The 26677-nt window shown below is 41.3% G+C and overlaps 1 protein-coding gene across 1 annotated transcript; it reads right to left on the bottom strand.

Moving 5' to 3' along the window:
• Positions 1–3583: 3583 nt before the first annotated feature.
• slx4ip (SLX4 interacting protein) lies at positions 3584–26631 on the bottom strand. The gene is made up of 7 exons (XM_085921662.1): positions 26262–26631; positions 20370–20459; positions 19981–20107; positions 11555–11632; positions 10540–10628; positions 5180–5286; positions 3584–5102 (listed from the first exon to the last, which is right to left on the bottom strand). The coding sequence occupies exons 1-7, from the start codon at positions 26286–26288 to the stop codon at positions 4337–4339; spliced, it is 1284 nt and encodes a 427-aa protein (XP_085777788.1). The 5' UTR covers positions 26289–26631; the 3' UTR covers positions 3584–4336.
• Positions 26632–26677: the final 46 nt, after the last annotated feature.

The raw sequence follows: 26677 nt of genomic DNA on the forward strand, positions 1-26677 counted from the left end.
CGGGCATTTGGGCTTTGAATACATTTAAGTGCTGAAAAAGCCAAGGCTTACTCATTTCTGAACTCGCCTAAAACATTTCTATTCTGTCAGTTATAGATTATTCTGTCAGTAGTATATACCAGGGACGTGAGGTCAGAGGAGGCCTTCACTCCCATCATGAAAAGGGGAAAAACAAATAAGTTTTTCTTGTCATTTTCCTTTTAATTTCAATAGTTTTGTATCATTGTGCACCAAAATTGCTGATTTTCCCCTAATGAAATGGCCTGTGTTTAGGAACACCTGAAAATGGTGGTGTACCTAATGGATTGTCCAAATGACGTCACAGATCAAACAGCCAATCAGAAAGTGGGGGGTTGTTTGGGTGTGGCACTTTTCACTTTCATTCAAGCTTTGACCATGACTTTTCCCTAATGAAGTGGCCTCTTATTAGGTACACCTGAAAATGGCAGTGTACCTAATGGAGTGTCCAAATGACGTCACAGATCAAACAGCCAATCAGAAAGTGGGGGGTTGTTTGGGTGTGGCACTTTTTACTTTCATTTAAGCTTTGACCATGACTTTTCCCTAATGAAGTGGCCTGTGATTAGGTACACCTGAAAATGGCGGTGTACCTAATGGAGTGTCCAAATGACGTCACAGATCAAACAGCCAATCAGAAAGTGGGGGGTTGTTTGGGTGTGGCACTTTTCACTTTCATTTAAGCTTTGACCATGACTTTTCCCTAATGAAGTGGCCTGTGATTAGGTACACCTGAAAATGGCGGTGTACCTAATGGAGTGTCCGAGAGACGTCACAGATCAAACAGCCAATCAGAAAGTGGGGGGTTGTTTGGGTGTGGCACTTTTCACTTTCATTTAAGCTTTGACCATGACTTTTCCCTAATGAAGTGGCCTGTGATTAGGTACACCTGAAAATGGTGGTGTACCTAATGGAGTGTCCAAATGACGTCACAGATCAAACAGCCAATCAGAAAGTGGGGGGTTGTTTGGGTGTGGCACTTTTCACTTTCATTTAAGCTTTGACCATGACTTTTCCCTAATGAAGTGGCCTGTGATTAGGTACACCTGAAAATGGCGGTGTACCTAATGGAGTGTCCAAATGACGTCACAGATCAAACAGCCAATCAGAAAGTGGGGGGTTGTTTGGGTGTGGCACTTTTCACTTTCATTTAAGCTTTGACCATGACTTTTCCCTAATGAAGTGGCCTGTGATTAGGTACACCTGAAAATGGCGGTGTACCTAATGGAGTGTCCGAGAGACGTCACAGATCAAACAGCCAATCAGAAAGTGGGGGGTTGTTTGGGTGTGGCACTTTTCACTTTCATTTAAGCTTTGACCATGACTTTTCCCTAATGAAGTGGCCTGTGATTAGGTACACCTGAAAATGGTGGTGTACCTAATGGAGTGTCCAAATGACGTCACAGATCAAACAGCCAATCAGAAAGTGGGGGGTTGTTTGGGTGTGGCACTTTTCACTTTCATTTAAGCTTTGACCATGACTTTTCCCTAATGAAGTGGCCTGTGATTAGGTACACCTGAAAATGGCGGTGTACCTAATGGAGTGTCCAAATGACGTCACAGATCAAACAGCCAATCAGAAAGTGGGGGGTTGTTTGGGTGTGGCACTTTTCACTTTCATTTAAGCTTTGACCATGACTTTTCCCTAATGAAGTGGCCTGTGATTAGGTACACCTGAAAATGGCGGTGTACCTAATGGAGTGTCCGAGAGACGTCACAGATCAAACAACCAATCAGAAAGTGGGGGGTTGTTTGGGTGTGGCACTTTTCACTTTCATTTAAGCTTTGACCATGACTTTTCCCTAATGAAGTGGCCTGTGATTAGGTACACCTGAAAATGGTGGTGTACCTAATGGAGTGTCCAAATGACGTCACAGATCAAACAGCCAATCAGAAAGTGGGGGGTTGTTTGGGTGTGGCACTTTTCACTTTCATTTAAGCTTTGACCATGACTTTTCCCTAATGAAGTGGCCTGTGATTAGGTACACCTGAAAATGGCGGTGTACCTAATGGAGTGTCCGAGAGACGTCACAGATCAAACAGCCAATCAGAAAGTGGGGGGTTGTTTGGGTGTGGCACTTTTCACTTTCATTTAAGCTTTGACCATGACTTTTCCCTAATGAAGTGGCCTGTGATTAGGTACACCTGAAAATGGTGGTGTACCTAATGGAGTGTCCGAGAGACGTCACACATCAAACAGCCAATCAGAAAGTGGGGGTGAGGGCGGGTGTGGCACTTTTCACTTTCACTTAAGCTTGTTCCCTAATGAAGTGGCCTGTTATTAGGTACACCTGAAAATGGGGTTGCACCTAATAGAGCGTCGGAATGACGTCACGGATCAACCAGCCAATCAGAAAGTGGTGGTGAGGGCGGGTGTGGCACTTTGCACTTTCCGTGAAGCTTTGACTATGATTTTTGATTATTTGATTTATAAAAATGAAAAATTAAAAAGGCATCAGTGTGTGTGTGGGGGGGGGATTCGCGTCTTTTGAGTGAACTGATTCTAAAGATTCACTTCACTTAAAATAACGGGAATGCACATCACTAGTGCCGGTCAAATCTTACCGGGGGGGCGGCGGTGTCGTCAGTGCTTCCCCAGTCATGAACCTCACAGCACGTCACTGGTATATACATATACAATAATACAGTGAAAATGGTAACGCCATAGAAATATTTTGTCAGTCTTATTTTCTTCTAATTATTATTGCTGTAAGCCATTTTATATTCCAAGCCAGTTGTAAATATAATTTTAACAATGTCTTTGTAGGCTTCATTTAATTACGCCCTGCAGACTCGCTAGTTTGAGGGGCTTTAACAAGTTCATAAGCTTCTTACCTCTCGAGAACGACTTAAAACACATGAAAGCTTAAACACTTGAGTGGGTTTCTCAAAAACACCATATTTGCGCTGTCTTTATAAGATTTGGGCACTTTATATTAGCTCCAATTACATCAGTTCCTTCTGAGGAAGCCACTACTGATCTGATGGTTAGTGTTGGACAAACTTTTACTGTCAATGTGTTACGAGCATCAGGCTCCTGGAACGCATGAGTAAGACATTGAACAGATCTCTATCATATATCATCATGGTTGTTTTCCAATGACAACTGGGCAATTTACGTGTCTGTCAGGTTTTTTTTTTTACCCTGGGAAAAAAAAATGATTTATTCAGACTATAAAATGTCTGTCCAGTAAAACCAAGGTTTATTAAAAGAGTATATTATAGAGTGACATGTCATCGAGTAGAGCATCATAAGTTTTCAATTGAGTTAGGAGTGCCTATTGGACTGTCGTTACCCTGCACTCTTAAAGAACGTGTGACTCTTGACAGATGCTCAGCTGGCACAGACTGTGGATCTTGATTTCTTCCTAGAGTTGAGTGTCAAACGCCTTGGTACTAACAAATAAAAGCACACATTTCAATCGTGTCTATTGACTGAAACTTAAGTCTTATGCCGCAGTACAAGTGAAAGGTCTGGCCACATTGGTGGCGTCACTGTGCATTTCATGTTGGGAATCGTAAGTGCAGACATGAGTATGAATGGAAATGAATAGAATAGATCTTTATTGTCATTGTCACATGTACAATGAAATTTCAAAGTGCCAAAAAGATCAAAAATACAAGCTAAAAGTCTATACAAACTAAAAACCACACAAATGAGGTGACGTGTAATTCCCGTATTTTTGTTAAAAAAGACGTATGAATGAAAACGATCTAACAATAAAAAAGAGAGAGAGAGAGAGAGAGAGAGAGAGAGAGAGAGAGAGAGAGAGAGAGAGAGAGAGAGAGAGAGAGAGAGAGAGAGAGAGAGAGAGAGAGAGAGAGAGAGAGAGAGAGAGAGAAAAATCAAACAGATGAAATAAATCTGGAAACAGCAATCAATCACAGCAGAGCTTGAGGAGGGAAAGCGGACAGTTTACAGACACATGGGAGCCAGTATTTCAGCCTAAAAGCCATGACATACTGCATGGCTCCTGCCTGTCTGAAATCCCCAATCTTTAACACAAAACCCGAGTCTAAACTCCAATTAAGGGTTTTTGACTTTCATTTGCAAGCCTCTCTTGACCACCACTACTTATGGGTGGAGGCGAAGTCTGTTTCAAGTATTTGACAAAACATAACTCAAAACGCTCATGTATCAATTATGTGCTCTGTATTGGAGCTGCATGTGTGGTTTTGTGTGAAAAGAATAGTAATTGTAGTAAAGGGCCATGTGTGTGTACAATTGCAAGGGTGGGCGGGGGCTGATGGAGCCTGACACAATTTTGTTTCGATCTGGATGGCGTCAGGCATTTTTACTGTAGCTTCACTGTCCCCCTCAGGACCTCTTCACTCGTCGTAATCTCGAGGTTCTGGGCACATTTTCACTTCCCTCCTCCCCGCCTGTGAATCTGGAACTAATAGAGGCGCCTGAGGATGCAAGCTTGACAGATAGGCCCCTCCGACTTGCGGCCGGCCTGTTTTGGTTCGTCTGTGCTGTGTTATTGCTTGCGAGGGGGAGCCTTTGGTTCCGTTTCCCTGGAGTAAGCAGCTCTACTTGCGCTGTGGTTTCCTTGTACTCTGCGACTGGGAAAGCCTTGGACGCTGCCTTGGTTTCGTCTGAAGAAAGGGGCGGCGGCGGAAGAGGCTCGTGTTCGGATGTTTGCGTCAAGCGCTCACTGGCGCGGGTTGGCATTGCGGCTGGAGGTCCTTCGAGGCCTGTCCTCTTGGCCTTCAGTGGGCGAGGGTCTTCGGAATCGCTGGGTTTACCTCTCTTGCTCCGCCTGGTTCCTGGACTGATTTCAAGTGGGTACAAAACTGCTGAGGCCAAGTTTGGTTTCTTCGTGTTGTCTGGGGAACAATTATCATTTTTCCTCTGATAGGTCAGGCTTTGGTTCTGAGTCACAGCATTGGAGCAGGGTAGCTGTTGCTCAGGTTTCTGAGGGGCCATACTTCCAGTACTGCAGACACTCACTGTTGAGCTTGTGTAGGAGTTCTGAGCATCACGTGTCCCGCTTTGGTCTTCAACGCAGGCTCTTTGCTCAACTTGCTGATCCCCCTCAATGGGATCCCGGTGCTCTTGCTGGACATTCGATTTTTGGGCTCTGAACAAGACAAGCAGATACTTGAGCATCCTGTCTGACTGGAGGGGTCGGAAAGTTCTGAATTAGATCATACTTACATCTTTTGAAGCGCAGTCTTCTTTATTTTTGTGGCGCAGTTGAAAGACTCTTGGATTTCTCCCTCTCTGGAAAAATATTCCGATCTGCTTTGTTCGCTCAGCTCGGTCTAGAGAGGACAAACAGAATCCGTGTAAACAAAAAATATTATCCCTGGAAACCTTGGGAAAGTTTTGGCTCCGCTGCAGACAGCTGTCATCTTCTAGCAGTGTCGGACAACATTCAACAGAATGCATTCAAAGAAAAACACACACAACTAGATCAAGTCAAACCCAAAAACCTGCACTGAATAGGAATACGTAAATTTATAGTTTGAATAATAATATAGTTTGAAAAGGTGTGTGTAAAGCAACAAACTGTTATTACCGTTATTATTAAGTATATTCAACTTTTTCATTGTATTTTAACCCTCGCTACATGTCACTGGAATACTAAAGTCAGAATTGAAGCCCTGTGCCCCCTGAGATTATTACCATTTACACTTCCATGGCTTTAGGCTTTTTTTAATGACCATGTATGGTAAGGCCTTTTTTTTTTGTATAGTACGGTTTAAAAAAAATATATAAAAAGACCAATACTTTTTTTAAATGGCCATAAGGCTATTTAAAAATAATAATAAAATAAAATAAGACCATGGATACTGGATTCTTGCGAATATCACAGGCATGGTATCCTAGCTAGTATATTTAAAATTAGAACCCTTTCAACAAAAGTCAGAAAGTGGAAAAAATGTAACAAAGGTCTCGAAAGCTATTTGTGGGTGTACTATATTCAATTATCATACAATTACTATATGTTGACATAATTCTGTGTCCTTGAACCAAATGAAAAGAAAACCATGCTATGGTTAAAACATTATTTTTCAGATCATTGCTAGACTATAAAGTGGTTGGTAAACTGATCAATCCAATATGAGAAAAGCCAATGTGGTGAGCTCTGGCTTGCCAAACTGTCTCCAGTCTCCAAACACATTAGAGGAAAAATTGTTTGTGACAGTTACATGAAATGGAAGAAGGAATACGGAAACTGGGGCATGGAGTCTGTGACCAAAAAAAAAAAAAGACTTGAAATGCATTCATATTATTTGTTGTGTTCTGGACCGAATGGAGGTGAAGAATGTGACACGGAACACCAAGCTACAAATGGGACAAGATAACACAGAATAAAATGGAAAAGTGAAATTTGGAGGGGGTGGGGGTGGCTCACATTAGGAAAGGTATTCCCTGAGTTTGACCACTGCCAGCAAGCTCTCCATCTTGCCCACAAACAAGAATTCTCTCACAGGAAGTCTTCCACAGATTGCCCTTTGTGCACAGATTGAGTCACGACGTGTAGGCAGAATGTCAGTCTTTTACGATGGTTTTGTTATTCACTGGGGGGATGACAGCCTTTGGATTGGGGACAATGACCCAAATACAAGCCCATTCCCAGCCAGCACACCAATAACAATTCTGAGAAAGGTGTGGGTGCAGTCAAGTGCACTGCAAAGCCCTCAATGTCCTTTCATCCGTTTACTATGAATAAACGGCGCTTGAAAATAAACTTGAAAGAAAAATCAACAAGAAGCCGATAGGAACTTCTACTCTGAGAACGATGCCCGTCTTTTTGCTTCGGCGCAACTTCAAAAGAGTAGAAGAAGGAAGGAAAGAGAAAGAAGTTGGATATATATAGAGACAGAAAGATAGAGACAGAAAGTCGGCGACGGAAACGGGATGGCCCACGATGGTTCATCACCAGGGGTGTCCAGAAATTTCACTTTGTATCAATTGGTGGAGGGAAAAAAAAAGATTAGTTGGAGCAATAATAATAATAATGATAATAATGATAATAATAATAATAATGATAATAATAATGTGTCCCCACATTGCCATAACATTTCAACCTGTAATGTCAGTTCTATTGTTTATAGTGAGGCTCTGCATTCCCCTGAGGCTTCTTAATTCAATGGAAAATTAACTACAGATATTTTGATGATAATGATGATTATAGGCCTGACATGACCCAAAAAAAAAAAAGAAAACACACATTGAAACAATTTAATCCCTCACTCAAGTGGACTTTTGAAATAGTTTTCATTCAAATGCCTGAGAGCAAAATTATCATGGCAAGCATACAAAAGGATTACATTGGCACCAATAATAATGATGATAAGAAGAAGAAAAACTTTCACTGCTGGAGCAGAAAATATCTCCCGCAGAGAAGCGAGTCCACTGCCTCCGTCCCTCATACTAGTGAAGAAGAATGCCCTGTTTGTCTAAACTCACCACATCTCCCTTGCACAAAATCAACAAACATGCTTGGGCATGGACTGGTGTTGGTGGATACACCCATACTGTAAGGATTAACGTAAGCCCACCAGTATGCACTTGTTGTGCAAAACAATCAAGGCTGCCATATGACACGAGACGGGACAGAACCACGTGTAATCTTCTGCCTGCACTCGGCCCAGGTGGAGATCGCGCGCTCCGGTCCCTTGGGAAAATTGCAGCGCAGGCTGTTGTGAGACAGCAACAACTGAGGCGTTCTGAGGTGATGAGTAAACATAAAGGCTCGTCCAGAAGAAGTGGTGGAGTGTGGAGGGTGGGGGGCTGAACTGGAAACACATCTGCTCTGCCTTTGATCCAAACTTCTGCAGCCCAGCACGCCGCTCACCTCCGCTGCCCACTCTGCGCCAGACTAGAAAACAATCGGCCACAACGCTAAACACTTGCTCTTCCTTCCCATGCTGCCCTACCCACTGCTGGTGCTGACTCACCATAGGAGCGATTCTTTAAACAGGATTTGAGTGGAGAAAGGTCAAGGGAAACTCTCATAGCAAAGTCTGTGCCTCGTGTGTGCAAAGTGCTGCACTTCACTAGTGCTTTTTGATGAATACAACAAAATGGATTCATATTCCCCAAAGTATTTGCTTACCTGTTTTGATTTGTGTATACATTTGAATGGCATTCCATTCTTAATCCAAAGATTAATATCACAGTCCAACCTTTGCAGCTAGAACAGTTTCAACTCTTCCAGTCCAACCTTTGCAGCTAGAACAGCTTCGACTCTTCCATAAGGATAAGGGGAGTGTTTATGGAATTATTTTGACCATTTTTCCAGAAGTGCATTTATGAGGTCATCAAAAAGATGTTCTAATGGGTTGAGGTCAGGATTTTATCTTGGCTCATCAAGTTCGCCCACACCAAATTCCGTCAGCCACGTCTTTATGAACCTTGCTTTGTGCTCTGGTGTGCAATCGTGTTTGAACAAGAAACGGGCCACAATGTTGGAAGCATAGAATTGTGCAAAATCTATTTGGTATGCTGAAGCCTTCACAGTTTCAATTCCAGGCCCCTTTCCTGTTGTCTGAATCTATAAAAATCTGTGGAGGTGGCATTTACTTATTTATGTGTTTACAAAATGAATCCGCTAAGAAGTTGAACATTGCGTAACTACTTTTAGTATTTGTATTTCATAAACAGACAAAAACCCAAAATTATAGAGACAGCAAAATATCCAACTGTTCCTGAATAATTATGGCAACTTCGGCAATCAGTGTTCATTTGTTGTCGTTTTAACAGGAGAATTTTTTTGTGTGTGTGTAGAGCATAAAAGGCAACATGTCATGTTTTACTACAATATAGACCACAAAAAGACTATGTTTATTTTAGACAGCAGGACAATCAAGTCTTTACACCAATTCTAAATGTCCCTGAATTGTTTTCATTAAGTATTTAAGTTTAACATGGAAAAAACATGAAAAACTGCCTGCGATGTAAACAAATAATTGTTTTTGTCAACCAAGTGCGAGGTCCACCACAAAACTTCTGCTCTCCAATTTCACTGTATGTACTGTATTAGCCCAAGAACCACATCCTGGAGAAGGGAACGCCATCGACACCAAGGCCTCCTTGAACTGGAAAAATTGGTTGCACTGAACTTTTCACTGATGACTGTGCTCCACCAAAAATATTACAATCGCCGCTTTCATTGAAGGCCAAACTGCGGAGAGTGCGGAGACATTTCAAAGAGAAACAACAGAAAAAAAAAGCTCACAAAAAGCAGCGGGCTGTTGGTCGTGGAATGTAATGGGAGAGATGTCCATCCTTGATGTGAGTGCCAAGGTGAGAAGCTACACCAGCGATTTCTCAGAGTGCACTGGGGAGTTTGAGATCAAATGAGCACCGGCCAAAAGGATTGTTGTCCGTAATATGAATGGACAAGAAAGAACTTGAGGGGCTTGTAATATTGGCAAGAGTGTAACATGACATATGCTGCATGCACTCCAACAGGAAATACTGTAAGCAAACCACATAATATCTCACTTCAGCCAATTGAATCTGCCAAATACTTCTTTAAAACTACGACAGTATGCATTGTATATTCAAAGTACAAATGACTTTTATAAGTAGCGTGTATCCTGCTAGGAGTTGTGACATTTCATGGGGTGAATGGACAGTTTGTTATTACGCTGTGTATTTAAATGTCTTACGTATGGAGGATAAATTGTTGGTCATTTTGAGTTAAGGAAAGAAAATCCCACAATGGTCACTCAAGAGGGGCCCACCAAAATCCACTCAATCAATGAGAAGCGAGCAATAGACCTTTCTGGTAGAGCCTGTCATTTTACAACGAGACAAAATTTTGTTTTGATACAGTAGAAAGGCGACCAGAGGATGGATGTTGTCATTGCTGCAAAGCCCATGTCAGAAGAGCTCCTTTAAAATGCCCTTCAAATGTCAGTTTACAAAAAATGTCATGAAATACATGTCAACCAGTGCAGATGTCTCACGTTTCAGAAATTATTTGATTGCAATGACTGTTTCAACGGAATGTGGAACATGGGTACTTCAATCATGGGTACCCAGACTAATTTGAAATTATTTCCGTTACCATTAGGGGTTTTTCCTTTTTATTATTATTCTTCTTGACTTGGAGACCACAAGCATATGCTTTGGAGCTGCCAGGGATCAAAATATGTAACTTGACTGCTGCCAAAATATATTTTTGCAGCAAAGCGCTGGTGTGGTGCTTTTGAGCAAGGCTCTAAAACTTAAAAAAAAAAAAAAAAAGGCTAAATGAAGATTTCCATTCTGGCGTTATGAAGAGATCCGTAGCTTTGCTGTTTCCTGTCATCATTTTCCAAGCAGGGTGCAAATTCCTCATGTACCTCCTGCTGTCTCTCCTTGGCTTTACATTTTGAGATTTTTTATTTTTCTTAGAAAACTTTTCTAACATTTTAAACATTCTTGAAACAGTCCTTAACTCCCTGTCAAGACCACCATATATAAAATGACAGCAATGCTTGGCAACAACTTTTTTTTTTTTGCAGAGTCTTCTGCCAGGCGCCTAGAACAGGAAATATAATATAAACAACACTCACTGTGGTTGAGCTCGGTTTTGTATAGTGCACTGCGGCATCCTCTGGACGGCTTACACACACAACGTAGCGCTCAGGAAACACACGCAATTCTGCAGGCAGGAAAAGTAGTAACACAGATCATAATAGTAAATAGTGTGGTCTCATCTTTGATCATGAATCAATGTCAGACAGAACAAAATGTGGTGGGAGGGACAAACCAATACCAGTTACATTCCCTCAGAAAATATAGAAAGTGACAGCGTATGTCTCCAGCCGCTATGTTTTATGAGAAAGAAAATTAGTTCTCAAGAGTGTTACTTTCCATCATTTAAAACAAAACCGTATTGCCACAACTGCATCCGATTTTGTCCTTCATTCATCTAAAAGGAATTTCCTTGCAAATAATAATCTAAATTCTGCTTGTTTTAAGTTACATTGAATTTCAAATGAGTCCAAATTATTTTATATGTAAAAATACTTTTTCCATATAACCAGTATAAGACACCAAACAGATCTGTAAATTTTAAATGGGCTGAAAATAATGTACCAGTACATCACTGTGGACCCAATTAGACAACCTCTGACCCCAAAGGACTGACTAATTTGATTTGTAACAGACCTGCGGCAAAAACCATCATCTCATTCTGCAGCAGGTCAGTATCATCTTAACATCCCCTCCCAGAGGGAGCAGATTTTAAGTTTGCTGACAGGAAGGGAACTGTGTTGGTCCCATGAAAAGGTGGCTAAGGGTCACGGACACTCCATGGGCCATGGAGCTACATTTCCACTGCACTTGTAGACAATTTCTCTCACTCGCCGTCTCACAGTGGCCTCTCGAGGGAACCACTTAATGTGTGCTGGTTCCCAACAACACCCAGAGCAGGTAGAGACAGGACATAAAAGTAAGTGAGGGGGAGAAACATCAACATGGAGAGTCCAAATGACTTGGGTCTTTCGGTGGGAAATTTGGCTGAACATGAGTCATTGAAATTTCTGATTCAGTGGTAATTGATTTGAAAACATACAAGTTACATACCACCCTGGTGCTGCATGAAAATACATCGAAGGTTGAAGTGGCGCTTCAGAAAATTGGCGACTAGGTTGAAATTTTTCCCTACAAGAAAAAACAAAGATGAGTTTAGACCTAACTTTGAGGATTTCATAGAACAAGAAGAGTAAGGATGGAAAATTTGAGGCACTTAGGATACAGTACATTATTTGCGGTTGACTGGACAGAGCTGCTTGACTGACAGGCTGAGTAGGATAAGCAGCACAGAACATGAATGAATGGATGAATGCTTCATCCAATGAAACTCAGCACCCAGAACAGAATTTGGACCAGCACTCCTTGACCAATCACAGACTGAGGGATGTTTTAGTAAATCATTTTCTCCCTTGAGAGACTTGCAGAAACAACATAGCCATATTGTAGCTGCTCAAGTCCCGCAATGGCCCAAACCACTGACTAAAAATCTTAAATCAATTCATATTATATCCCAAAAATATTTTTACCTTCATTTGTTACCCATATCTTAAAATGCTACCACTTCCACTTGAGAATTTTATTGCTAGGTTGAATGTCGTATAGGCATGTCTAGTGATGTGAATACACACCCACTGCCAAGATCATTCTCTAATAATTATTGGAAAAGCTTTGTTGTCATAAACAAACCTCAACAGTAGGCGTGATCTTAGAAACTTTTTCCAAGGCCTCAGCTCTATTTCTCATGGAATTTTCCTCAAGTTATGCAAGATACGCCGGGTAGACACAGTGGCCTGTTGCCTAATCTGCTAGGAATTTGTTGACTAAAAGCAAGAGTCCAGCTAACAAGCTATACAGTACGTCTTTGTAAACTAGCTCTGAGTACTCAAGTGAGCTGGCTCATCGCATGGAAAAGTTAACTTAAGTAAGTTGACTAACTTAAACATCCTTGTACCCGTTTACGTATTAGATTTATATTAGTACAGTCGACCCCCGCTATTCACCAAGGATACTGATCGGGTCGGCCTATGAAAAAGAAAAATTACTGATGACGCCCATTGGAGGAAAAAATATACATACTTATTTCAACCTCCAAATTTCTGTCACGTGAATGGAGCGTCATTTTCAGTCAACAGCAAATGATAAAATGGTGACCACTTGAGATGGATAAAACTTGTGGATTTGTTTGCATAATTCAGAGTCCACAAAGGCAGCATTAAATAGAATACTGTGGTTAGACTAACGGTGCCACATAGAAGACATACAGTAATTGTCCAAAAAAAATGACTTGACTTCCCCTATGAGGCTTAAGAAAATGGCCCTTGTTTAACATGAATCAGTTTTTAACACAACAACCAGGCTTGAAGAGCGTGAAGATGCATGTTTGACTATTTTCCGTTTCTCTGTTATCTGATCCAGCACAAAACCTCTAATTATCAGCTTCAAAAAAAGGAAAACGAAAAGTTGTTTAGAGATTCTTTGGATAATGGTGTACAGTTACTCAGATAGTGAGCCACAATATTCTCAAAGGTGTACAATTAAGTTCACTGCCTAGTGATAAATGATTTGGAAGAATAAGCTTGCTGTCAATATGTGACAGAACACGTCAAGTTAGACCTTACTGGAATGTTTCTGATCTCATCTGCGATTTTAGGCACGACGCCTAGAGCCAAACGCAATTTGGAGAACTCAGTCAACAGAACATACAATCTTATCCCCCAGAAATGGCACTGGATAATACTTCTTTGCTCAAATGAGATTCCACAAAACATCTTTGAAGACATGACAGGAACAATTATTGTAATACGATGTCTATCTGTGAGCAATGTTACTACTGTTCTCAAAAAAAAAAAAGAGGAAATTGAAAGGGAAGGTGGGGCCCCCAGGGGAAAACAATTGAATAGCCCCTTTATATTGATTATCACAGCAGTGGTTGAATAAAAATAATCATGAAATAAATGTGGCCACTCAGGAATATTAAAAAGAATTAAGACCTAAAAAGTTTAGTACTACAGTGCAAGATGCACAAGGTCACACGCGAATCGTCCAAATTTGATCAAATGAATATTTTTTCACACATTTATGCTGAGCAACATTCAGATCATAAGATCAATCAATTTATTCAGGAATTATAAGATGCCTATTAACCATTCTGGAGGTCTATTCATCTGGAATGCAGATTTATATTTCTGGGTCGTTTTCCCGGGCCATAAAAGCAACAGTGACCGTTCCAGCTCGAGTTTCCTTGCACATTCAAGGCTTCCTATGTTTTTAGAAGCTTCAATTTAATCCATTAGTTTTATGTCTATTCTCATTGCATTCCTTAGTGGCTTGAGTTTGCCAATTCCCAGGACAAGCTTGATGGGGAAGTCTGGACACAGAGTTGGGAACCAGTGAAACAGCAAGGCCAGAGACATCAGCTGTTCCTCCAACTTCATAACGCTCTGCACATCACAGAGTTGCTTTTGGCCTTCTGCCCAGGTTCTCTCATGCTAAGCTTACATTCATGTTTCTCTCCCACAAATATTTTCTCGGTACCTCCTTTTGACAATGTGAGGTCCCATTTTGTGGCAACTGTGGCCGACAGTGGTGAAGAACACAAAAATGCAATCATTGGTACACGATTTAAGAACGGATATGATTGTTTAAATCTTTTGAAACCCCCGTACACAACAATATTATGTTGGGTTAATCAAACTGTAAGTTTTAAGTCATGTGGTAGATGACGTTGTAACCACTTATTTGGACGGACTCTAGCCGTGGCGTAATATATCACAAGACAAATAAAGAAAGCCCACTGGTGCCGAGGCTTAAAAACTGTACTTGAGGCACACGTACACACAAACAAGCGCATATCCTTCCAGCTTTCACCACTTCCTTCAAAACAATGAGAGGAAAGTCAACAAATCAAAAAGGCAAACAGTCTAATGAGACCAATAAAATGCAACACACATACTGTAAGACCGAGTCATTCAAAGTTAGTCAAAAGCCAGGAACGGGATTAGACTTCACGTGTTGTAGTTCTATCCTGATACATTTGAGCACAGTCACAGCATAGTCAAGATGTCACCACCCTCATTCCTGCCAGATCCTGTTGCAGCTACGACCTATGCTGCAGCTCTTATGTAGTCTAATCTTACAACAAGGTGTGGCATTCTTAGAGTTTTTTTTTTTTTGTTGCCTGTTTGTATTAGGCTTTAGTCTAACTATGGTGTAGGTGATCATTTTTGACACACCTGTGCGGGCACGTCTTATGATCTACAAAAGAAATGTTTGAATAGCAGGATTTGTCCTTCTCTTGGTTCTCTGTGAATAAACGCATGTTGGAACGAATTCTTGAGTAGGATTGGACCTAAAACTAATGAGTAACATTTTTTTCTATGGATGAAGAAGAACAAATTCCATAGTTGCAGGCTTTATGGAGCTTTTACCGTCTCAAAAGTATAAATGAAACCTTTAACTTTATGATTTCCAGAATGCAGGAAAATGCCATGACCAAAGTTGGATATCTCTCCAATTAAGACTTTTCAAAACATATATCGATAGAAGTGTGCTTGTACATTTTTTTTTTATCTTTAAGAAGCAACAAATGATCAGAAACATGAACCTGATTCCTGCCAAATTACTGTAGAACTTTCTGAGGTGGATTCATTATTTCGTGTATCAATGCGCTCACATCTTTTACATCAGAACCGATTTTACGATTCCAATCTGTTTTTGTTACACCCTTAAGTCATGACATGTTGGGAAAACAAAATCATGTGGACTCCTTTTTGAACAGGAGAGGAATCAGCAAGACAGCTAGACATCAGCACCTAAGAATCCTGCTCTTTTGACTTATCAGCTTTGAAGTGGGCCCCCTCCCTCAGTCCTCAAGTGTGGGTGGAGAGTTGGAGCTTACAGCGAGTGAGAAATGACGGAGGGAAGGATGAGAGAACATGAGGAAGTTACCCACATGGAAGTGGGGGCTTTCCTGGAAGGACATCACCCTGCGTGTAACTGTTGTAGCAGAGCACTCTGCCTTATCGTCCTGCACGACCACCTGAATCAATATTTGCACCAAGGCTCATTTTAACATTTGGGTGACCCCTTTGACGCAGTTACAAAACACACCCCAGCATGGTAGCTCAGGCCAGCCCATAATGAAGCATGTGACCAAAGTGGTGGAGAGTATTTTGCAACATTTCTGCAAAACCTAATGAGTCTATATTATATGTTGTTTTTATGTTATGGACATAAGACAGGAGGATCCATTTTGTTTTTGAATTTAATTTATGCAGTGTGTTGCAGTCGAAAACTCATAAGCTAACTCTCCTTGGATAAGAGTGTATCTACTTTCTGGGTGCAGGATGAAAAACAGTCCAACTAGTTTCATTTCTGACAAAGTCGGTCATTTACCACAGCATCCCTGGGTGTTGAGAGAATCACTGATTTAGTCCATAAAAAGAAACCCTAACAAACATGGAACTCCAAGGTTTGGCTACCAATGTAGTTGAATTAATTATAATGAAACTTTGTAAAGCAATCGATGAACTAAAAATATTTGAAGAGCATGGTAGAATTTTGGTCCAATGTGTTATAGGGGCACTATGAACACTTTGTCATTTCCGTACTGTAGAACGTGGGGCAAATTTAGCGCACTGCCCTGAAGTGACACCTGTCCACAAGCAAAGTCACACGGCCAAAGGGACATTTCTCCAGCCCTTAAAGTAACAAGCAGAAAAGGAAAACAAGAAAACACTTAAGTTCAAGAGAGTGTGTGCAGTACTCCCGCATAGTTTGTGGTGAACGGTCACATGAATGTGATTCGTGCTAAGGCTCAGGCCCTAATTATATGGGAAAAGAGTGTAGTGTGACAGCTATGGTAGGGATTGTGGTTATGTGTTAAGAAACTGCAGCTGACCCCAAGGACGAGGTTAAGAAGAAAAAGTGAGAAAACTTGAAGTAAGAACATGAGAGGAACTCAGGAATATAACAAGAGAGGATATGCCCAAAAAGTGCAAGTAGCAAAAAAAGCAAACGGCGTGTGTGATTATTTATTGGGCTGTAGAGTAGAGTCAGATTGACGTATAAGAAAGACAGGGCACATTCAGGCCAGCTTCTTAAGAGCCACATCAACAGCACATAGCACTGGGAGGATGGGGGTTGCCCAGCAGGGGCCAGAGACAGGAGGGTGAGCAGGAAGAAGAGAACGCTCGCTGCAGCGCCTACGCCGATCAAGATCCATTTTGAGCCTGGGCCTTGGAATTCCTTTGTTCCCGTCACACGTCTCTCTTTCACCCTTGGCTTAATCTTAGACTGCCATGCGCCCTGGTAACATAGAGCAGGCCAGGTAAATCTGCCACTGGCATGCCTCTCTATTTACAGACATGGCAGCCACTCACATAAATAGTAAGAGTTGTGGTGGCTAAGGGCGAAACAAAGAGGAAAATAATTGGAAGAGTTGAATCTTTATTTCCTAGAAAACAGACCTCCAACGAAGAAAGAACAGTTTTGTTGAAGGGATATAGAAGGAATCTGATGGCGCTGAAATGCAGTTTTTTTTTTTTAATTGACAAAATCCACATAAGACATCCGCTTCCTTTATTGGTCATTTGTAACACATTTTCCAAGAGTAAAGAAATCTAACAACACTTGTGCTTTTGCTACAATGACCATGGTCAGGCTGCCTTAAGCCCCCTTCACAGAGCTGCCAAGAGGAGTCAGTGGTACACTGAGCAGCACTCGCAAAGCCCTCTCCCACGGCTATTAGTGACCATTCATCTGGGGAGCCTGGGAAAATGCCTTTACAGCCTGTAGTGACCATGGGGAAAGAGGCTGGCAGGTGTTCCCTCCCCTCTAAGCCCTGGCACCTGTGCAGGAAGAGCAAGAAGTACCCGGGCCGGCTCTGCCACGGGCTGAAATGAACTCGACTGTAAGTACCACTAAGAGCCATTGTCACAGCCACTCAAACATGCCGTTACATGAGCTAAGAGGTCTTACATTGAAAGATAAGATAACCTTTGCAACATACAGTAGCACATGAAAGATATATGGTTCTGTGATGAATAGTTGGATTTGCAAAGGGTCATCAAGAGAAATACCTGACATTAACTTTGTTGAGACGTTTAAAATGTAAAGCGTGAAGCTTGACCTGGGATCGAAAACATGGAGATTGCAATCGTTATCAGAAAAACTGCATTTCAGTCTTTTTCTGAAATCGTTCAGCCCCTATTTGGTAATCGAGCATCCACATAGATGAGAATTGCTCAGTCATCACAGAAAATAATCACTCAATTCCTTACATACAGTATCTTATCAGGGTCCCTATTATCCGTTCAATTTTAATATGCAATTACTCAAAGAAACACTGTTGTGCGTCAAGGAGATCGGCAGCCTTCCCAGTATGTAATGTTTCTAGCCTTCTAAAAGTCGGGCTTGCTCATTCTTCTTGTACAGAGCCAAACTGTTTGGTGGGAAAAGTTCTCTCTGTTCATCCCTCTGAAAACAAATAAATCACATCACCATGAGCTAATCATGGAGTCAAGTAGCCTTAGTAAAAAATGAGTGGTAAAGTTCTCTGAATACATGGATAGGCTCTTATCTATCCCAATTTAGCTGCTGAGTCAAATCCAAGAGAAAAAATAACAACATCCAAATGGTATTTATATATTGGGGAGGGGGGGGGGCACTTATTGTTAAGATAAGTAGAAAACGAATGTTTTGTCATAATCAGATGTTTACTAATCACTGTCTTCACAATTATCAAAGAACGCCCATCTTCTGGAAGAATAATGTTCCATACAAAAAGGTTCCACAGAAAAACTTGCACAGAAGGTCCTTGGAATGTCAAAAGCTGTTGATGACTTATTTGAAGTGCCAACAACTGAGATTGTTACATTAACTTAAATGCTACAAGAACAACAATGCCCCTTCACACCAACAGATAACCTACAAGAACCTCGGTGAGAGGATTTGCGGGCTAGCATTTCACTTGTTTGCACAACTGATGTTCCGAATATTTAAAACCTACTCTGAGGTTAGGTTGGCTAAGCCTCATCTGTCGTCCTCTTTTTATGCCTGCCTGCTGACTTCGCACAGTCTCCCCCTTTCCTGTTGATCTACCTCACTCACAAGGGACAATGAAAGGGCCAGAAATGTCATTACACTCACTTAAGACCTTTAATGGAGCCACATAGTCCCATTTGAGGCGCTAGACTTTTTCATGTTCTGAGAAGTGAACACGCAGATAGTGTTTGTATGGAGTCATGTTCCACTGCTTACATTCTTTCTGGCATTACGACAAGACGCTTAATCATTTTTACATGCATATTTCACTGCTGAGACACATTGGTAGTCACACATTAGTTGTTCACGCAACAGAGAGTGTATGTTTGTGGCTGTCTGTTGACAAGGGCATCTGCCTGTGGTCATCATTAGTGATGTTTCCCAGATAAGCTACCGTATTTTTCGGACTATAAGGCGCACCTAAAAACCCAAAATTTTCTGAAAAGCCGACAGTGCGCCTTGTAGTCCGGTGCGCCTTATATATGGACCAAATTCCTAAATTTAAACTGGCCCGAAGCATTGTGTCATGAAATCAATCATAAGTGGCCCGCTGAAGACTATGAATCATGAATCAAAAAGACTATGGATCATTATTTTGTGATTATAAAGTAATTTGTTGCATCTGAAGTTGAAATTAAAAAGATAAAATGGGAGAATGATTTGATTTGGATTAAAAATCTGACATGATGCATTAATGGTGCGCCTTATAGTCCGGTACGCCTTATATAAGGACAAAGTTTTAAAATGGGCCATTCATTGAAGATGCGCCTGATAGTCCGGTGCACCTTATAGTCCGGAAAATACGGTACTGCTATCCCAAAACATTTAAGTTCTGATTTTAAACTGCCTTTTGTTTTTTTATGTGGGTTATCTTTATCTGATATTTACATTCATTTGATGATCCCAAAAATTGAAGCAGGGAAATTTTGAGAGGAGGGCAAGGACTGAATGCTGACAGCAGACTTAATAACAGCTCATACAATAGTGCTCCCTGGAGTCACAGAGTCTGACAAAACCTTGTTTACACTATTAATGGAAGTATTCTTCTCGTAAGCTGTCAAAGTCTCAAACACGCCTTGGGCGACATCAGCTACTTGGGTCACCCATTCTGACAGGTCACAGATTTTTCCATGACACTGGCATTAAAGTTCAAGCATTTGAAGTTTATTTTTTTAAAGGGGAAAAAAAATAGTCAGGATTGGACCTGCTTGTTCAGAACAAACGAGCACAGGGTCCCCACTATTTAAAAAGTACATTTAGTAGAATGGTTAAATGTATACTCGGTTGTGGGATTTTTCTTGTTGTTTTTCTAAATTTAAAATGTCTATGTGTAACCAGTTTGTGCCACAAAACAGGTGGCGATCACTGCCATAATGAAAGGCAGCAAAATATTTATTGCCAAACCATTGAAATGTGCATCATAAAATGATTACCTTTCACAACAAAAGCTGAAGCAGGTGCTAGCTCCTTTTTGTGTTTTGGCTGTCTTCCTTTTTCTAAGGATTCAGTGTACTGCTTAACTCTTTGGTCCACAGCATCACGAATCAGAGCTGTTACTTCCTACAAAACAGGGACATTTCATTACATTTTGCAACATGCATGTTGTGATTGCATTTGTGACAGTGGACAGACAGCCAGTGTGAAGGTCTGTTCAAGAAGTTAGGTGAGGAACAAAAAAGCCCCGGAAGAAGAATGGACACAAAGCCCAAAGTCATTTCACATTCCACGCTACTGTTTTCCTTTCAAGCCCCAAAGCAGTACAGACACTAGATGTTCACACACACGCTTAATCACACGCACGCCCATCTCATTGTCTCCCTACCTCGATGTCGCTTGTAGTAAACCAGCTGGCGTCCTCTTGGCTGCCCAGGGGCAGGACGTGGAGATCCACCAGCACGGCAAAGTTCCCACACTGCAAGACAAAGAGGAAGGACAGCCGCAGGTTGCTGTAGGCCATTGAGCTCAAAGACAACAAAGGAAATCAGAGTGTGAGTGATTGACAGCGAAACAAACCACAAACGACCTCCCCGCCCCAACTCCAACATCACCCCGGGGCTTTCATAGCAGTCGCTTCACTCTTCTTTCTCTCTCGGGAAAAATCTCTGATCTCTTATCCAATCATCTAAACTTAAATTAGGTGCTGTCTGTTGCCTTATGTTTTCTCTCACAGCATAAAAAAATTGGCTTCTGGTTTGCCAAGTCTGCAAAGCTTTATCAAAGTTGTGTGTCAGTTGATACATGATCATTGTTATTTCAAATTTTTATTTGATGCCGTGTCAAGAGATTTGTCTCATGTAAAATGCATGCTTTGGCGCAACAGTAATAAAACACTGTCTTGAAAAACTGCATCTGTAGTATATTGTAGAGGCCTAAGAACGCGGATGCTTAGTGGATTTCAGAAGCTCAGCCAAATTGTGTCAATGACAATAAGCTACAAGGGACGGGCAGGCCAGAATTGATGCGGCTAGTTAACTTGCTGATATATCTTTCTCAAGCTGGTCTGATTATGGTTTACACATGAATCTGTCTGTTGCAGAGTGCAACTGATTATGGGGCTCGTGTGAAGCTCGCCTCTCCCTGGACAAGACAATCAAGGACTGACACCACCTACAACTAAAACAGTAGCAGAAAGCATTGTCCTTTAACCATAATACACGAAAATACAGCAAACTGAAAGAAGAAGAAGAAAAAAAAAGGGGAGAAATACAACAAGTTCCAGAAAAAAAGATTTCAGGTTTGTTGTGTCCTGCTGTGTCCATAGACGAAAACGGCACACTCAAAGCTTTGTTTTGAGCCAGGCCAATCCCCCGGGCTTAGGTTGCACACTAAACTCAACAACCTAGTCCTGAGGTATGTTCCCAAGGCCTTGTACTCAGAATGACGTAAGTGAAGAAATTAACAGGGGTAAGGTTGAAATTTCGGATGCAAGCCAAAACCAAACCCTCCATTTGTCTGGTTAAACTCAATACATTGTCAAGACGAAATGTGATTCCTGGTTCCAATAATTTACTGTCTCAATGATATCATTCATATTCTTAAATGATCTTTTTATGTTCTTCTAGAGGTGGGAAAGACTTGGTGGCAAGCAGCAGTTAATGAGCAATAAAGCGTATATACAAAGACACACATCTGGCAAACCCAACCATCTTGAATTTTGTCTTTACTGTCGACAGTTCCGTCATTTGATTCAGCATCAGCACATTGCCTCTATTTGTCTTTGGAAATGTCCAATAATAACACTGATAAATTACCAAACACCCCAAAACATTTCATCTGTTCAGGATCACGGAGCTGGGGCATAATCCCAGCCAGTCACAGTGATGCACCAAAATCATTTGTAGAAATGTGAGCAAGCTCCTGCCTATGAACGTCAGCTCTTCTTTACACATCAGTATTCTTTTCCACTCTTTGCTCTTTGTCTCTCATCGGTCCACGGTTGACTGGCGGTCTCAGCTGACTGCCTCCAACAATTACGAGTGCGTGGGAAAGAAAACCTAGCAACAGAGGATCAGACCTTGTCCGTCAAAACTGACAGAAAGACAAGGAGGAGTCCCACGGTGAGTTTTTGAGCTGCATTTAACATTAGCTCAGCTGGGTTAGGTATCTAAACCTTTCACAATTCAGACCTCAGAAAGTTGATGCAACAAAGACACACACACACACACACACACTAAAATAGAGACTGTTAGTATAGCACTGAACTGAACGCTATACATCTACACTGACACAAGGTGCTGTACATATCCTAGCAGGGATCACAAGATCTATTAGATGCATGGCTTCAATTTAGACGAGCTAATGTGAGCTCTAAAGAAGAAGACAAGGTCAATTTGATCAATATCTTAAAGGGAGCAGTAAGGTTTCATGAAAAAAAGAAGAGGCCTTGCTGGGTGAATCCCCTCAAGATATTTCTTAACCTTTGATTGAATCTTTTACTTGGGCAAACAGCTAGATATCTAGCAAACGTTAGACTAACTTCTTTTTTTATCACATTAGAGGAGCAAACAAGACCTGATGGAAATAAGGCATTCATGATAAGCATCAGTCTACTCTTCGCTCACAAACAGCATGTGATTTCTTCTCCGAGACTTAGGGGAAAACCGGAATGTAAACTAATGCAATCACACTAATGACTGAGAAAACAATTAATTCATCAAGCAAAGACGGAGGCACAGAATTCCCCTTTCGGTGATAACATTCAAGGAGTGGGTTGAGATTTTACCGTTGGTGGTGAGTGTGTGACAGAAAGAAGAAGGATACAAGTGACAGAATCTAACTTGACCCAAAAAGTCTTCACCTTCCTATCATGTGGTCTAGGTTTGCCATTTTCTTGAACAAAGAGTGACCAGTGGATCTCTGAGGTGAACTCTGCCATGAACTATGACCTACACTTGTGACCCCCTTTTTAGTGATATATCTACAAGCAGCACGAGGTTTGAGTGACGGCACACAAGAACCGAAAAAAAAAAAATGTGATTGTTGAATGCTGCAACCTTTTAAAGGAGCAATCTCAGCCATTATTGCCGCACATGCCTTTCTATCACAGGCATTAACCCAAGAGTTTAATTAACCTGCCATATTCATAAATCAAATCCACCAATTATTTTGAGTGTATTTTGAAGGTAATTGTCTGTGAGACTGTTTCATCGGTTGGGGGAGAAAAAAAAAACCTTTGATAACGGTCCAAGTTTGAGAGGAAGTTACTCTTTTCATGCATACTAAAGAGAGCCGGCACTGCTTTGTTCTCTCTCTTGCACAGGCCTTTTCACATTATGGATGTAAGCTGAAGGCTGAATGAGAAGCGGCAACAACAGAAAAAAAAACGCTATTTAATACCAAATCCTTTGTTGTGCCATCTTTTGTGTGCTGACACAATGTGCATGAATAGGAGTGCGTCTTCCTACAGGCAGAGCTAAAGCTCTCGATCCTAATTCTCCCTGCTGTCAATCTTATAACCGTGGTCTGTATAAAACAGAAAACAGACAACAGAAATATCTTAAACATAAGCTCACCGCTGTCCACCGCAGGCAAAACAAGAATCAAAACAACTCCATTATATTTTCAGCCCGTAAATAAACAATTCCTGTCATGAACCCACTGATGTTTCCCTTCTGTTCTACGGGGCTCTGGACTATATCACTTTCAGTTCCAAAAACACTCTCTACCTTTCCTTATCTCCCTTCCAGACCTGGCCGTCCGCTCTCACTGCTTCGAGATGGGCACAGGGCCCGAACATTACGAGCGGCTTCATCCGCTTCCCCACCTCGTTGCCCTTTTGCCTTTGCTATCGCGACATATAAGAGCCAGACCTTCTCAGACTGCACTTAGCTCAGAGGCTAACACTAACCAGCCACAGATGTTTACATTAGATGAGAAGGGGCAGCAGATGTGGTCTCGTTCGGGAAAACTTACATCTCTCCCTTTTTCGGACTTTCTCTCTCTGTCTGTAGTCTACAAACAATGTGGTGTAGTGCACTTGATCTGTGGGTGTGACATCTATTCCACAGGCTTTATTTGACTCATTCTAAACTCTCTCTGTGAGTCACCTGGGTTTCCCCGTGAAAAAAAAGAAAAGAAACAAAGTTCTGCACTTAGATGTTTCAAACTGCCAGAGATATAGAGTGATGAGACTCAAGAATGTATTGTTATTACTATTCTGTGTGTTTGTGCATGCATAGTGTGTAAATGATTTGTGTGCAAAATAGTCTTCATGCAGGTGAATGTCAGCACACCTTTTTTGATCATAAAAAAAGAGACACAACCCAGGGGTGGAATTTAAACAGCAAGAACGGACAAGAATATCTCCAGGAAAAGTACAGCAAATAAAACTCAGGCAGACAGTGCCTTCAGAAAATGGGTGTTTGGTTTCCTGATGAAAAGTAAATTACGTACACTATGAAGCAGTGGTTTTTTTTTTTCCTGCTCAATGTCAGCTCCTTTGGCTACTTAAGATGGATTCGCAATGTTGGAAAACGTCAAAATGTTTGCTCTGATAGTGTACAGAGACATGATGTGTGGTCCCACATGGGCTCATCTACAAAGTGACAACAACACTAAACAGTGCATAAAACCTCTGACATGAAAATGTTCTGCGGTGCCTCAAATCTTTTCTACTAACAAAAAAACAAAACAAAACAAACCAACAACAACTGGGTTTCTGCCACCGCTTTCTACATCAGATGTTTAAATGTCGGTGGTGCATTTTGCTAATAAAAGGCAGATTGCAGGGTTCTCGAGTGGTAATGTCCTGGCAGCCAGCACTTCAATGTTTTTTTGCCTGAAGGCCCTTTTCGGGAGGTCTGTGAAGTGGCGGGTGACTACATGGTCTAGGCCTATAAGAAAGTGCACCCCTTTCAGTTTTGCAGACGAGGGTGGGAGCTCCTTTGAAAAAAGGAGAAAAAAAAAAAAAAAGAAAGGATCATAAAACTTACCAGTGAACAGCCTAGTAAACATAGCACTGTGGATCAGAGAACATGATGCACAAACGCTTTCACTGGACTCGGAAACTGCAACAGGCAAAGTGATTTACATACATTCCAAAATATAACGTTACCATGGAGAATGTTGTCCCAGAACATAATCCGTTCATTAAAACCACGGTGACAGTGGTGTTGCTTTTGTGAAAGAAGAGCCAGTTGCAGTGGCATAAATGCTATTGTTTAGCCTGATCTCTTCTTACATGCTTGTTTGTGGTTAGTTGGTTGAGTGTGGTTGAGCCTCTGAGCATTTTCTCAGGGAGAATAACACAACTGTGTCATTATGTGCCCAGTGGGAAGGAACCCGCCGTGAACCTCTGGCGTTTTACTCTCCCACAACCAACTGACGGTTGGGGGGGTGGTGGGTGGCCCTGTATGCAGGCATGCATATGAAACAAATAAAGAGGAGTGAATGTAATATCTGGTCAGCAAAGCACACATGGAAGAGTTGAGGATGTGGAGATCAGTGCAAAATGTCTGAAGCCCTTGTTCAAAACTCTCAATAAATGAAACATCAACATGAGAGAGATCATCAGCTTTGCCTGCACTTAACAAAAACATCTGAGTTGCATTATTGCCGACAAAGAATCAAACTGAGGATGAACAACTCCGATTTTTTTTAATAGAAGTCGTTTCCTGTCTGGTATGCATTGACATTCTCCCTCGTAAAGATTCAGGTGGAGGCAATCCATGTTTGACATTTGCACCAAAGTTGACCAGCGCTCGAAATTAAGTGGCACAAAACAGTCAAGCTTGTATGGTAGACGTTAAACGTGTGGTACTGCTTCCCTCTAGCGGTCAAATATTGTCACTACAATAAAGTTAATAGAATCTTACTGAAACCTATCTACATTCTATATAGACAGATAAACATTTCTGCAAGTACATAAAATATATTTTGTGGTTTCACCTGTGTTCCTTGGTGGAAATAGAAGCAGGTACAACCTTTGGCTGTGATACGGACTTTAGAGGCTATAGTATTCTGTGCACATACGGTATGTAAGGAACAGTTAGTTTCCCAATGAAAAAGAATGACTAGCTTCGTGGCTCCGAGGTTCAAATCCAGAATCAAGCCGTCCCGTGTGGAGTTTGCAAGTTTTCTCCATGCTTGCGTGGTTTTCAGCTTCATGCCACATAGCAGAAACATGCATGTTAGGTTAAGTAAATACTGTACTCGAAAGGCAATAACCAGCTATGTTAGAACTCTGCATACAGTATAACAATTTCTTTCCACTTACCTTAATGACAAATTTGAGAGGTGCCATTGCAGTTAATGGAGAAGGCTGGTTTTCGCTTCACTGCAGTGCAGGATTAACGTTTACGAATTTTCAATTCAATATAAATCCTGTAAACAGCTGTGTTCCTTTGCATATATTTTGTACTTTGCAAATATTTTGTACTAATGGCATGCATCTACAGTAAATTTTAAGATATTTCCTCCGTTTCCTACCGCTGACAGTTTTGAATTTCTGTGCTGTCATTGGGCTGCTGAAGATGACGTCACATTTCCTTAGCGTAATCTTGCGACGAAAACCAGTGTAAACGAGGTCGCTTTTAAGGCAACTAAACCGCGTACGACGATCATTTTCTTTATGAGTTTGCTATCGCTTGAATTTTTACGCAAATTTATTATACCCGTAGGTTTGAAATATTT

Source organism: Syngnathus leptorhynchus, chromosome 10, assembly GCF_054491065.1.
Source record: "Syngnathus leptorhynchus isolate UIUO chromosome 10, UIUO_Slep, whole genome shotgun sequence".
Classification (NCBI taxonomy): domain Eukaryota; kingdom Metazoa; phylum Chordata; class Actinopteri; order Syngnathiformes; family Syngnathidae; genus Syngnathus; species Syngnathus leptorhynchus.